The 13,101-nt window shown below is 47.2% G+C and overlaps 5 protein-coding genes across 5 annotated transcripts; 1 reads left to right on the forward strand and 4 right to left on the reverse strand.

Annotated features, from left to right (window-relative positions):
- Positions 1–441: 441 nt before the first annotated feature.
- GGS25DRAFT_520542 (threonine aldolase) lies at positions 442–1,760 on the forward strand (the record flags this gene model as incomplete). The annotated part of the gene is made up of 3 exons (XM_049263895.1): positions 442–514; positions 630–888; positions 950–1,760. 3 exons carry the CDS (start codon positions 442–444, stop codon positions 1,758–1,760), a joined length of 1,143 nt encoding a protein of 380 aa, XP_049117708.1.
- A 553-nt stretch (positions 1,761–2,313) lies between these two features.
- GGS25DRAFT_520543 (uncharacterized protein) lies at positions 2,314–4,625 on the reverse strand (the record flags this gene model as incomplete). Its single annotated transcript, XM_049263896.1, has 3 exons — positions 2,314–2,413; positions 2,467–2,605; positions 2,666–4,625. 3 exons carry the CDS (start codon positions 4,623–4,625, stop codon positions 2,314–2,316), a joined length of 2,199 nt encoding a protein of 732 aa, XP_049117709.1.
- A 1,118-nt stretch (positions 4,626–5,743) lies between these two features.
- Positions 5,744–8,059, reverse strand: GGS25DRAFT_486006 (DUF1692-domain-containing protein). The gene is made up of 4 exons (XM_049260588.1): positions 7,488–8,059; positions 7,242–7,422; positions 6,417–7,182; positions 5,744–6,362 (listed from the first exon to the last, which is right to left on the reverse strand). The coding sequence occupies exons 1-4, from the start codon at positions 7,678–7,680 to the stop codon at positions 6,189–6,191; spliced, it is 1,314 nt and encodes a 437-aa protein (XP_049117710.1). The 5' UTR covers positions 7,681–8,059; the 3' UTR covers positions 5,744–6,188.
- A 288-nt stretch (positions 8,060–8,347) lies between these two features.
- Positions 8,348–11,156, reverse strand: GGS25DRAFT_520545 (glycoside hydrolase family 37 protein; the record flags this gene model as incomplete). Its single annotated transcript, XM_049263897.1, has 9 exons — positions 8,348–8,601; positions 8,677–8,729; positions 8,783–9,687; positions 9,820–9,853; positions 9,909–10,089; positions 10,341–10,396; positions 10,451–10,613; positions 10,676–10,920; positions 10,975–11,156. 9 exons carry the CDS (start codon positions 11,154–11,156, stop codon positions 8,348–8,350), a joined length of 2,073 nt encoding a protein of 690 aa, XP_049117711.1.
- A 403-nt stretch (positions 11,157–11,559) lies between these two features.
- Positions 11,560–13,029, reverse strand: GGS25DRAFT_231063 (proteasome subunit beta type 7 precursor). The gene is made up of 2 exons (XM_049257021.1): positions 12,660–13,029; positions 11,560–12,596 (listed from the first exon to the last, which is right to left on the reverse strand). Exons 1-2 carry the CDS (start codon positions 12,783–12,785, stop codon positions 11,904–11,906), a joined length of 819 nt encoding a protein of 272 aa, XP_049117712.1. The 5' UTR covers positions 12,786–13,029; the 3' UTR covers positions 11,560–11,903.
- Between the last annotated feature and the right edge of the window lie 72 nt (positions 13,030–13,101).

Below are 13,101 nucleotides of genomic sequence, written 5' to 3' on the forward strand. Positions count from 1 at the left end.
TATTGTACATGAGCTTGCACCTGCCAAGGAGCACTTGCCAGCTGTCTCTACCTACATACAGCACCAGGATACATTACATTAGCGTACCTCCTATACATAGTACTAGGTTGGCCTGTAGGTACCTTAGGTAAGGTAAGTTTCTAACATGATAACATCAAATCCCTATGTACCTACTATGTATTCTAATTCAATAGTTTTTTGACCTCCATATCGATTAGATTAGATGCGTTGCGAATAGTAACAGCATAATGATTAAGGATCATGCCTTTCTATACAAAAATAGTTGCTGAAGCTACAAGACTTGGTCACTTTACATGGCAACGTTGGACGGGGAAGAAGCTGCCGACCCCGCCTTTATCACCTACCCGCCCACTACAACCGTTCAACTGTGTGACACCGATCATAAAACCTTTTACTACTTCATCTACTATGCTGTCTACGATGGAGGAAAATAAAGGACAACCAGCTAATAGCTGGCTTGGACATCGAGGCGCCGCCGCCTTTGACTTTAGAAGTGAGCTAACTTTTCACCCTTTTCACTTTTCCCTCTTGTCCCCTTGTCCATTTCCCCCTTTTTGCCCCCCCCCTATCTTGTTTGATCTATCTCTCACGCACACGCTCTATCATAGGCGATACCATGACCACGCCAACACAGGATATGCTATCCGCCATCCAGAACACAACTCTACTGGATGATGTTTTCAAAGAGGATCCCACTACCATGGACCTCGAGGCCCACGTCGCCTCCCTGACAGGCAAAGAGGCCGCTCTATTTGTACTTTCGGGTACTATGGGCAATCAAATTGCTTTGCGTTCTTTGCTCACCCAGCCTCCCCATGGCGTGTTGGCTGATCATCGTGCGCACATAATTCGATATGAATCTGGAGGGTAAACGCCATTCCCTCTCACCTTGTTATCCTCGGGCTGAACTGATCGTACATTGCCCTAGCGTTGCATCACTATCCGGCGCAATGACTACAACAGTAATACCCAGCAATGGCTTCTACCTGACTCTCGAGGATATAAAATCCCTGGTGGTGCTTAGTGATGACGACCATTCCTGTCCTACACGTGTCATCAGCCTTGAGAACTCGCTTGACGGTCTCATTATGCCCTTGGACGAGGTGAAGAGGATCTCCGATTTCGCACGAGAGAACGGTGTCTGGATGCACTGCGATGGCGCTAGACTGTGGGAGGTCGTAGCCTCGGGCGCTGGATCGCTGTTGGACTTTTGCCAATACTTTGATACCGTCTCACTCTGCTTCTCCAAGGGCCTAGGCGCCCCGATTGGCAGCATTATCGTTGGTACTAAGCCTCTTATCAAACATGCGCGATGGGTGCGTAAGTCGATCGGAGGGGGTTTGCGCCAATCTGGCGTCGTTACGGCTGCTGCCAGAGTAGCAGTCGACGTGACTTTTGGAAAGGGCCCAAATGGCGAGGGTGGACTCCTACGAGACACGCACGCTAAGGCCAAGCGCGTTGAACAGTTGTGGAAGAACTTGGGTGGGAAGATGCGAGTCCCAGTCCAGACAAATATGTGTTGGTTAGACCTAGAGTCCATGGATTGCAATCCCTCTAGGTTTGCCCGCTTAGGTAGTCAAGTCGGGTTGAAATTGGCAGGCAATCGCCTCATCACGCACTACCAGATCGGTGAAGAGGCTATTCAGCGACTGACTAGCGTTTTTGAGAAAGTAGCAGCGGAAAGGGGGCGTAACAAGTGTGAAGAAGACTGCGATCTCAGCCGCCAGGGCCCTTATTGAAGCAAACCGCTAGAAGCGACAAAGTTCGAGGGATATAATGAATACGAAAATGAGCCTGGAAATTCCAATAGTTACAGGCCTTTTGCCGAAATCGTAATATCCATTGAGATGGAAATCGTAAAATTCTTCTTCTTTCGCCTGAAGGTCTTGAAGAGCCCTTAATGTCTTTGGCTAATTCTTAGCAATACCTTATATGGCTTCTGTACAGAGGAGGTAGCTATCAGGTATATACAATGCACCTTCGTGGCCCAAGAGTCTGCTCCGCCCGGTTCAAAAGTGCTCTTCATATATACGACCAGTCCGGGTATTAATGCTCTTCTCCTGCACTTTTATGCCTCCTGACATAAGACAACACCTTCTAAGATATACCTCTTCGAGGCATGCGTTGAACGGGGCTATAGACACTAAACGCAACCTGACGCCTAGTAGTCATGATGGAATGATAATCTGCTGCTTTTGATGGAGTAACACTGCCGCCAAACGCCGGTAAGTTGAAAATGATACGAAGCACAAGCACAAACACAACCATAGAACCTTCTCTTCATCATATCCTTTATGCTTTCTTGCCGAAAATGCCCCTACCCCTCGATTTGCTTCGGGCACGCTTCGATTTGGCATTACTACCATCGTCGCTATACTTTGCCTTATGTATCCTGTGGCACGTCAGTCATGAAGGTGACATTTGGTGGCTAAAGAAGAGACTCACCAGCTATTTCCCGGCATACTCATGCCCTTGGCTTCGGCCATGCGGTAAAACTTGGCGCTCTTCTTGAGATCTTTTTTGCAACCGATGCCTTGAGCATAACAGAAGCCAGCCTCGGTAAGAGCATCCACATCCCCCCAGCCTAATTCTCATATCAGTATGGTTTTTTTGTTTGGTCTGTTCTTTCGGGATAACTACTCACTTCCAGCAATTTCAAAGCATCGTAACGCGAGCGTCTTATCCTGCTCGATCCCCCAACCATTCATGTGACTAACACCCAATTCATAGATGCTCAGAGCAAACTGGGCCTTGCGGGTTTTTCGGTCCAAAACATCAACAGATTTGCCTTCTTTGGCATGTTCTTCATCCTCAGCAATTTCTGCGCTAACAACCTCAGCAGCCTTCCGAAGCCACTCAACACCTTCGCGTTGATTTGGCCGCATGCCCCACCCGTGCCGACAAGCTAGCGCATATAACAGCATTCCTGTCGGCTCGCCAGCCCGTGCGGCAAGTCGCAGGTGGTAGGTAGATTCTTTCACAGAGCCCTCCTCATGGCACTTGATCCCCTTGGCTAAATGTTCCTCTGCGCTCATTTCAGTAGCTGTGGACGTGTGGGAATGTTGCGATTTCGGTGGCCTAATGGTGCTGGTAGAGTCACTTGTAGATAAAGAGGTCGGTGTTCGCCCTCGGGCTTGGTCATGAAGGGGTGATGTTCGGGCTCGACCTCTAGGGACATCCTCAGAAGGCTTACTTTCACCAGTCGATGGGCGACTTGGGCCTGGGGAAGACTGTCTTGCATCTGCAGACATTTCGTTCGAAAGCTTGCTTCGTTCCAAAGATGGCCGTGCCAAGAGAGAATCGGCCATATGCTGGCCCTCCTGAGATTTTGAGGAAGAGCTTGAAGGACGTGTGGGCGGCGATGGCGGTGCTTGACCACCTATTGGGAAAGTCTGAACATTACTTGAGAGGCCTACCGGCTGCTCCCAGACGAATGTAGACGATGGAGCAGTATCACGAAAAATAATCGAGTTGCGCTGCAGCGACTTGCCCCTAGGCAACGAATACTTAGAGTATATGTATGAAGGAGCGCCTCTGCCGTCATCTGGAGGACCACTCTCTGGAAAAGTCTCGCTGTGCATGCTGACTGGAGTGTTGGCTGTGTCATCAGCAAGCATGAAAGATGGCTGGCTATCTGACGAAGCTTGCCGAGAAGGCAAATCCAAACCTGGTGTGCCTGACCTACTTAATGGGCGGGAGAAGTTGAAAGAAGGTCGCGGCAATGGCGCAGAAGCTTCAGAACTGATCGACGGCGATCGTTGGTAGTGAGATATAGGGGACGTAAGACCTGGCCCCGAGAAGGCGCTACCAGAGGAAAGCTTTCGGGCTGGCTGTGAGTGAAAAGAGGCACTTAAGGCCTCGTCATTGCAAGATTCTGGAGGCGCTGACATTATACTCGAAGAGCGCTTGGGAAAGACAGGTCTCGGTGGAACCAACCCAGCAGATTCGTGCGATGAAGTCTTAGTAAGTTTATCTGGAGACGGTGGAAAACGGTTGCGATTTGGCGAATTGTCCCTGGTATCAGCGTCATGCCCTGCCGACTTGTGATCAATCCCTCTATCCATCGCACCGTCTAAGTCACCAGGTGATTGCTCCCTACGGGCACCATACAAGCCACCATGCTCGTCGAGTTTCTCAAGCCCCCGGCCGCGCGAATTATCAAGAAATGGATTTGGAGGCACGGGTATCGATTGGTCGGGCGTGGGTGGTATACGGCTCATCCGTGGGTGCATTGAAACAGGTCGTTCAGACGGAGATTCTACCTCTGTGGTCAAACCAAGTCCGGTATTCTGGTGTGGCAGCTCGGGCAGGTCTTCAGCGGAGTCGTGGGACATAGAGCGAAAGTAATCAGAGCGACCTTGAACGATCAATGGGCTCTCAGTTGTCAATGGGGGAAGACGACTCATCCGCCTCCCAGCCTTGGCACTCTCCTCCAGTTGCTTGGCAAGCAAGCGACTCTGAGCAGCAAAGGCATCGAGAGGAGACAGGGCAGGAGGAACTTCGCCTGCGACATGTAATCGTGGCGATTTAAGAGGACGGGAGGAGCTGGCGACTGAATTTGAGGAATCTGCCCTCAGGTCGATAAAACTAGGCCTATTCGCCATGGCGGCGCAGGACTATCGAGTTTGAAATCAACTAAGGAAGGGATATGGCGGAGAATATGGTAATATCGAGTAGTCCGATAGTATCGGAGGGTTGGCCAGATGAGTTACACGCAATTTGTTTTCTATTGAGATAGGCCGACTATCGGTTTGAAACTCCAAGGTAAAGCTCGTGCTCATTACATCGGGCGGGCGCATGGAATACGAAGCTGGGTTTCGAGGTTTAATCGGCGAAGGAATGGAATTGCGACAGGAATGCGGGATCGACGTGATGAGAAGTTTGGGACCAATTTCACAGGGCTGTGATTTCCAACGTTCTTCTCGCTGGTGACGTTGTTATAAACAAATACGATATCGAATCTTGTTTTGTTTAATCGATGTCGCGCAATTGCATGCGTCGTGAAGAGTTAGGAGGAATAGTGTAGATCAGGTGTTTTAGAGGTTAATAGAACAAAAGGGGGAAATGCGATTCAGTGATGGAGAACTAAGCTGGCATAAAACAGTAAGACAGTAAAACAGTAAAACAGTAAAACAGTAGCAAAGAACGGACGATGATTAATCACCAGAGGAATAAGTAACATGTAGTCTCGATAACTAGGATAGAGGGGAAAAGAAGAGAAAGGAAAAGAGAATAGAGGAATAAAAACATGAGTTTGGGTTGCGCGTGTGTGCGTCTGCGTCTGTATGTATGTATATGTACGTATGTAAGTATGTACTGTACTATTATGTATGTATTGTTATAAGTGACTGGGAAAAAGAAGGAAGGAAACAAGAGGGCCGATCAAGGTTCGATTAAACATTGCCCTGGCGCTCATCATGGGAAGGAACATTGAAGTGAGAGAGAACCTTGAATAGAACCAGTAATATTACCCATTCAATGGTGTAGCCCATCAACTGATGTACCTAGTACTTGTACATGCAGTCCCCAGGGCCCACATCCAACTTGGAACATTGAAGTACATACATAGTTACAGGGTTGTACTGTGTATGTAATAACTTGAACTTGAAGCAAACTGGTGGGCAGACACCTTACCTAAGCTAGCTAGACATGGGGATCGTTTCACTTCCCTCTTCTTGTAACAAAATATAATTAATATGTAGTAACTCCTCTATGTAACTACATAAATGTTCCAACATACTTGATGTATGTACCATTAGGTTTAATAGAGAACTTGAAGTTCATTAAATAATGAAATAATGAAAAGCAAGAACCATTAAGCTCAGAGGGGCCAAACCCTAGGAACATTGAAGACTCTCAACTTGTATATAATAATACATACCTATATATACGTGCGACTTGAATAGAATACTGAGTGTTGCAATTCGCACATGCGTATATAAAGTACATAGTACCTACCTGCTTACATATGTAGTACATATATACATCCATATATATCTTGGTTAAGACATGGAAAGGCATTGATGGATTTCCAAACTCGCCAGCAACTCCAATGTTCCAATGCATTATGATTGTAGTAAAGAGCCTAACGCGATCAAGTTTTGTGTTTAGTTTACAACTATGTTATAAGATACCCACCACCTAGCCTAGGTATTCTTTTTTTTTTTTTATAGATTCTTGGACTGGAGCTTCTTCAGCCGTGTTGCGCCCTCATACACTCCCCTGTCGACAGCCGCGGCTACTGTGAGTGTACCACCAAGCACGGCACAGAGACCTGTTAAGAAACCACTAAAGGTCTTAGCACGCTCCTCGCGGTTGATAACCTTCATGGGCGAAATATCCTATAACTAGTTAGTAGGTCGCGTGTTGCGATATCCAAGGCAAAAATAACTTACATAGGAGAAGAAGACGCCTGGAATACCACCCCTCGCATGCATTCGTTCCTGATGGCCCTCAGCTGCGTCGTCGCCACCGGTCAGACTCCTCTTGTGGCTCGTAACTGAATACTGATGCGTCTCCATACTACCATCCGTCCCATGGCCCAGGCTCCCTAGCCAGAAATCTTCGTCAACAGCTTGATGGCCACTCCCACTGGAGCTTGACCAGCTTAGCGGGAGATACGCGGTAGGAACAACTTTGACGAAATACATGAAGTTAAAGTTGGGGTCATCGGTAGTCTGCTTGACCTGGTCGAGCGGATTTATGTGGTGGTTGGTCCAAGGACTACTCTTGGCATGCTTCCGGCTGACATCTTCGGGAAGCTGAGGACCGAAGCGAAGTTGGTGGATCTCGTGCTCGAATGAGTGACGGACAGGACTGTCCCAGTAATTCTTCAGGTCGTGAACGTGCATGTTGCCATTGCTAAAACTCCGGCCTGGTGCAAAGTGAAAATTGCCAATAACCTTGTTAACACGAATGTCGCCTTCGATGCGACATCCTTCGTGTCGCTGCTCATCCAACTTCTCACCATAATGTTCCCGCGAGCATTGTTCAATCCCTTCTCCCTTACCAAAAGCCCAGGATACCTGTGCATAAGCTTCTCGGACCTCGTCACAAGTATTGCAGCAACCGGGTTTCGCAGCGGTGGTTGGGGCAGGTGCGCCAAAGCATCCACCGCAGTAGTTGGGATCCAGATGGTCGGCGCTCTCATCCTTGCTATGACTACGGCTGGTTAGTAGAAGGGAAGGACGGTGGAACGAGAAAAGGGGGGGCAAACTTACAGAGATAGGGAGGTCACATCAATGACGCCGCCTCCTTGGGAGACAGGCTGCAACCTAACTTTTCTCACTCCATGTAGCACGCCGTGTTGTTGTTCGCCAGAGACATCCATCACGTCAAGGGTTAAGAGCTCGCAAGGAAGCCTAGGGAAAGTAATGTTCATGTGAATTTCCATTCTCTCTCCTGCAATTGAAGAGTGAGAAAGCTTGAAGCGGAATAAGTGGGTTTTTGGGTAATCCAGCACACACCTCTGCCCTTGTCGACGATAAGTTCGGGGTGGATAACTATCCTCCTATAGTCAGACCATTCTCCCCAAGCTAGGTAAAAAACAACAAGAAGCGATACGATGGTGACAATTCCACCAGAGGTGGTTCGTATGCGCGCATCCTCGACGGTCTTCGTGAAGGCATCTAGCCTCGTAAATCTAGACTTCGCAGGCATGTCGAAACAATTGCGCAACCCGGGAGGGGGTTACAAGTAAGGGTACGGGGAACTCAATGACAAGACAAAACCTAACAGGGGGAGATATAAAAGTAAGTAAAGTAAAGTAAAGGAAAGATGAAATCACCGTAGACGCCGCATTGGAATATTCAAGTTATGATGGTGTGGAGTTAAGGAATGCGAAGAATGATAACGAGGTATGTATAAAGGTCGAAAGGCCACCTTCGCCTTTCTGATTTTAATAAATAAAAAAAGATGAATTGAACCGAATCCCAGAGACTAAGAGCATGCAGCTGCATGTTTCAATGCTACATAATACTACATGTATTAGTTAGTTACTAGGTACGGAGTATGCACATACCAGGTAGTTAGTACTAACTTCCTACTTAGAGGCTAGTGTACGTAAGCTTTAGCGCAAACCAAGTACGGGAGAGTGGGCCCTATATATACATATTCATATTACATAGTAAGTATTCAAGGTTTTATGCATATGCATAAGTATCATCATGTAGATGCATATGTGTAGATGATATATATATAGTTATATCCAATATGTAGTTACATATATTAAGTGCATACAAGCAAAACAGATTTCCATTGCTATGCCACTTCATCATCTCTATCATTTTCCTATGCCTAGGTATTATATATGTGATGTTCCGGCTTTTTATGCTACTTGACTAAACCTGGCTGTCCAACGGGCATCGTAAGGGGAGAGCTCGACTGCTCTCTGACCTAAGGACTCTCTCTTTCTCTTTTCATGGCTAACATCTGCTGCTGTTACGTTCCCGCAAGTTGGTCTGTTCAGCCTGTTGCCAAATGTGTCGACCGCCCAGATCAAGACACCATTGGTCCAGCCGAAGCCCTCAACAACTTCGTACTCACCTCCTCCACCAGCAACATTTGTTGAATTATCGGCATCTGCTGCATGTTAATACATTTCGTTACGCCCTAAAACGATTGTCGTTCGGGGAGACCTCTGTTCAGACATATGACGAGAGAGGAAGGAGGAGGAAAGAGGAAAAGAGCAATTTAAAGGTCGTGACATACTATTGATTTTGTTAGTCGCAGTAATAAACCTAAGTTGGAATTGAGTGCATACCATTTCTCAAACATAATTCCAACATCCTCGGGGCCTAGGCCCTGCAATTGAGGAGTCTCGTCCGTCGTACCCCCTGTCGCAAACCAAGTACAAAATGTGCTGTCGAGGTATCGCTGTGCCAGACGAAGTGAAAGATCTTGGGTTTCGATATAATAAGGATCGTCCTCGCCGAAAGTTGCTGGTGTTTGTAGAAGGCCCTTCATCAACACGTACGTCAACGGGGGCCAAACATTAGGTTGATCCCACTGCTGGCCAGTTGCGAAGTTGGTAGCGGCAACAGCTCCGGCTTTCTCGGACAAAAGATCTGAGACACGCTGAAATACGAGCTTCACGGCTAAGGGGTTGTCTTTAAGCTCTGGGGGCGCAGCTCCCAGCCAAAACGGATAAAATTGGGCGGCGTGGAAAAAAACTTGGTACCCATCAGGGGCATCGGCTTTTTGCGCCGGCGTGGTGTCCGCATCCGATGGTATATATATACTCTGCGACCCGGACGTGAGATTGTAATCGAAATAGCTCAGATATTTGTCATTCCACATTAACACATACATGGCTGCTGACCGATTGCGAGCCATGTCCCTAAACTCCGCAGCTAATCCCTCGTCTCCGGTCGTATCTAAATAGCCTGCGATTGTCATCTCGTTGGCGTACAAGATTGAGTTTAAATCTACGCCGATTATATTCGCGGTATTAAGAGAACGTAGTGGGAAATAATTATCACCGGCAGCATCAGACGGAACGGCGATCCAGCGTGAACTGTAATCCATTCCAGACTCAGCCCCTCCAGCAAGATTAGCGTAGAGCTCGCCCTTCTCGCTGTCATTCAGAGGACGTGACTCTGGGTAGATAATACCGGAGGCCGCATAATAAGACATGTTGTTGGCCGTAATATAGTCTTCGCGATACGACTGCAGTTTTTTTTGTTAGTTTCTTGAGCGTGCAAGATAAACTCCCATCATAAAGGGAACGGCTGGAAAAAGTGATTTTTTTTTTTATATGTATGGCTAGGTATGATCCTGTACTTATTTGAGTCTACATACCTCCGGACGTGGTTCGGTATTCTTAACTCCATAGCTATTTCGTGTCCGGCATTAGTTACTTCTCGATTCCTTGAAGGGAGACAGCTTACTGAGCTAGGTGGAAAGTTCTATCACCCGATGCGATCGCTACCGTCCGGTTAATTATCCAAAAATTATGCTCCTTAACTAGTAAAGGTAATGCACGGTCCAGAATGCTCGTGTCATTGGTATAGTCGACGTATATCTTAACCATTTGGGCCAGGAGTGGCGGTTGAGACCGATTTAGGTAATCTGTTATACATCAGTACGGTTTCTGAAAGTATATTCATATTCAATGCGTTCATATCCTGCCATTTCACGCAGGCAAAGCATGTCAAGCTAGAAGCCCGTGAGGAAAGATAGATATCGTAATATGAAAGCGCTGCCACATACTGGAGATAAGTTAGCTTTGGCATGAGATACTGCTTCGAGAAGATCTTAAAAAGAGAACCGGTACTTGATAGCGCATAAAGTGTAGGGAAAGATATACCAGACTCGTGCACCATTGGGTACAAATCCAAACTGGTCGACAAAGTCGAGGAAGTTCTCAATGATGTTTCTAAATTACATTAGTAGGTCTGGTATGCGCTGTTCCAGGACTGATAGGACAAACCTGGAGATCTGGGTGAAGCTACCACCAGTTCTCAGCAAGCCTTCTATGATCCAGAATGAATCCCAATAGTAAGGTTCTCTGAATCGGCCACCAGCAACAACAAAGGTGCGATTGACTGGAATGAAGCTGTCAACACAACCTGTACAATTAGTAGCACCCACATCTATACACAACTCCGCATCAGTATTTCAAAGATTAGAGCCGTTAGTTCTGTAAGAAGCTCACATGTCCGAGTTAGAGCAGGCCAAATGTCGATAACCTTCTGCACAAATTGCTTGATTACGGAATCATCGATATTGTCTAAGAAGACAGGGTCGGTATGCAGTTGGTCTCTGGGGACCTGGGCTAATTCAGACCCGGCTTCACCAAAACAAGTTGACAGGAAGTCGTTAAGCTCGGTGTTGTTGCTGAGTGGCTTGATAAGTTGATCGAAGGCAGCAAGGACTTGGTCTAGGGGCACCTTTGTTGGCCTGCCCCCCTCATTAGCTGATGTGGTAGCAACATGGGTGTGTGTGCACAGTTACAGATCTACGAAGGTCTTGGAGTCAGAGAAGGGTCGGGCAAGCTCGATCTGCTTCAGAATGTCACCTTGGCAATAGATAGGTGAATCGCAAGGAGAGAAAAGCGAGCCATTCTGAAAAAGGCCGTAGACTGTATTAGACAAGACAAAGGCTGATATGACTGTAAGGCGTTGTATGTTCGTCATGATGCCCTCTGATCATATCAAGGCTGTACTGACAACTGTACCAGGGGACGACGATGTATGGAAACGGGTTTGTTGTGGTCTAGGGCAAACAATACCCTGCCCACACATTTGAAATACTTGTCGATGAAGACCTTCTGAGTACAGTGAGTAGTATATGACCTACATTGCCCACTAGGTAGGTACCTACACAACATTGATAATAGTATGTTACTGTATGTAGGCATGTTAGCTAAGGCATGTAGGTATGTAGGTATCCCTGCTATAGGAGACCATACAAAAAGCTTGGAAGCTGATTGCTGCTTGCGGGGTAGTTTGCTCATACCCCCGGTCAAGCCGGGCTAATAAGCACGGCCATTGTTCTGAGGCTTTGTTATGCATGATCCGATGCTTCTGATGATGTCCTTTATCAATATGTGGATGTAAGTCTGGTAAATGCATACGCCTACATATGTACCTAAGCATAGATACTACACACCACTGCTAGGTACTATGCATGTAAAGAAGGATACCTACATAGTAGGTATAGGTGCCTATGAATAAATTTGGTACACCTAGGTAGGTAAAACCTTTTCGACCTTCTTTGCAGGATATACACCAGGTTGACAAGAGGATATTTTCACATCTTGAGATCGTGCTATTATGTATGAGACGATGGAATAATAATCAATCTTGATTATCACAACTTATCGATACACAAGGGTCAGCGTCGATTCTCCTTCCCCAAGCCACTCCCTCTCCTCCCGCTTCTCAGGAGTCAACGTCCATCTTCTCCCCCTCGCCTGACTCTAGCTCTTGCACGCTGACATACTTTCCAATTTCGTCCTTGGTGATTATCTTCTCGTTTAGTACTGCTGTAGTACCGCGCTTGAATTTGTAGTTCTTTAGCTTCTGGCTGCGCTCGTTTGGTTTGATGAAGCCGCGGTGCAAAGTTGTCTTGTCTGCTGTAATTACGGCCAAATCCACGTTAGATCCGGAGCCCAGATCGTTGAAGATACCAGACTGAATGGCTTGAGAACAGAGCTCCATGGCGTCCTCCTTGGTGCAGTTTGGCTTCCATTGGGACTCGAAAACAGACATGGCAGCGAGCGATCCCGAGCCCATAGTCACGTAGGGAAGTTTGTCCGTGCTACCGTGAGCATGTACGGTGAACAGATGGGTTCCTGTTGGATCGACACCGGCAACAACCAAGTAGGCTCCGATATGGCCCTGATACCGGAAGAGATGCTGCTTGAGGAGGGTCATGCAGGTCACCACGCGGGGTTTCCGGCCAGTGGAGAGAGAGTGAAGCTCGAGCTGAGAAGATATGAGGGCGGTTGTAAACTCGGTGTCCGCCGCAGTACCGGCACCAGCGCACCAAATTTGGGGCGCAATATAATGCAGCTTCTCGCAGTTCTTGTCAGCGACGATGGGACCACTGGTGGCACGGGTGTCGGCTGCGATCTATCTCGAATTTGTATCAGTGTGATGGTACTTGGACTTGGGCGAAAATTGTATATTACTGACCACAACGCCCCCATCGTATATACATCCGACGATGGTGGTACCTGTGCTGGTGGCTTTTGGTAGCGGAACACCTCGTGCGTGTAGAGCCGCATTGCGGTTGTAGTTTGAAAAGTCAAAGCCAGGCATACTGGCTGATTCAAATCGGTGTAGACGAGTACCTTTCTTCGTGGACGTAAAAGGTCAAGGCTGGAAGGACCAGAATGAGATTTCAAAGTGGTTATGCGTTGGATGTTAATATCGTAGTAGGAAAACCTAAGTTGTTGGCGGTAGTGAGTGGTGGTTTGGTGGTTTGGTGGTTTTGTAGTATGTAAGTATTAATCAACTAACATTATGTTAGGAATTGGATACTACATATGTACATAACTTACATAGGTGCGATGGATGACGACCAGGAGCTAGCTGCCTACTGGGTACATAGTAGTATGTATACTAGGTACTACAC

The sequence above is a fragment of the Hypoxylon fragiforme genome (genome assembly GCF_022984875.1).
Source record: "Hypoxylon fragiforme strain CBS 206.31 chromosome Unknown GGS25scaffold_4, whole genome shotgun sequence".
Taxonomy (NCBI): Eukaryota; Fungi; Ascomycota; class Sordariomycetes; order Xylariales; family Hypoxylaceae; genus Hypoxylon; species Hypoxylon fragiforme.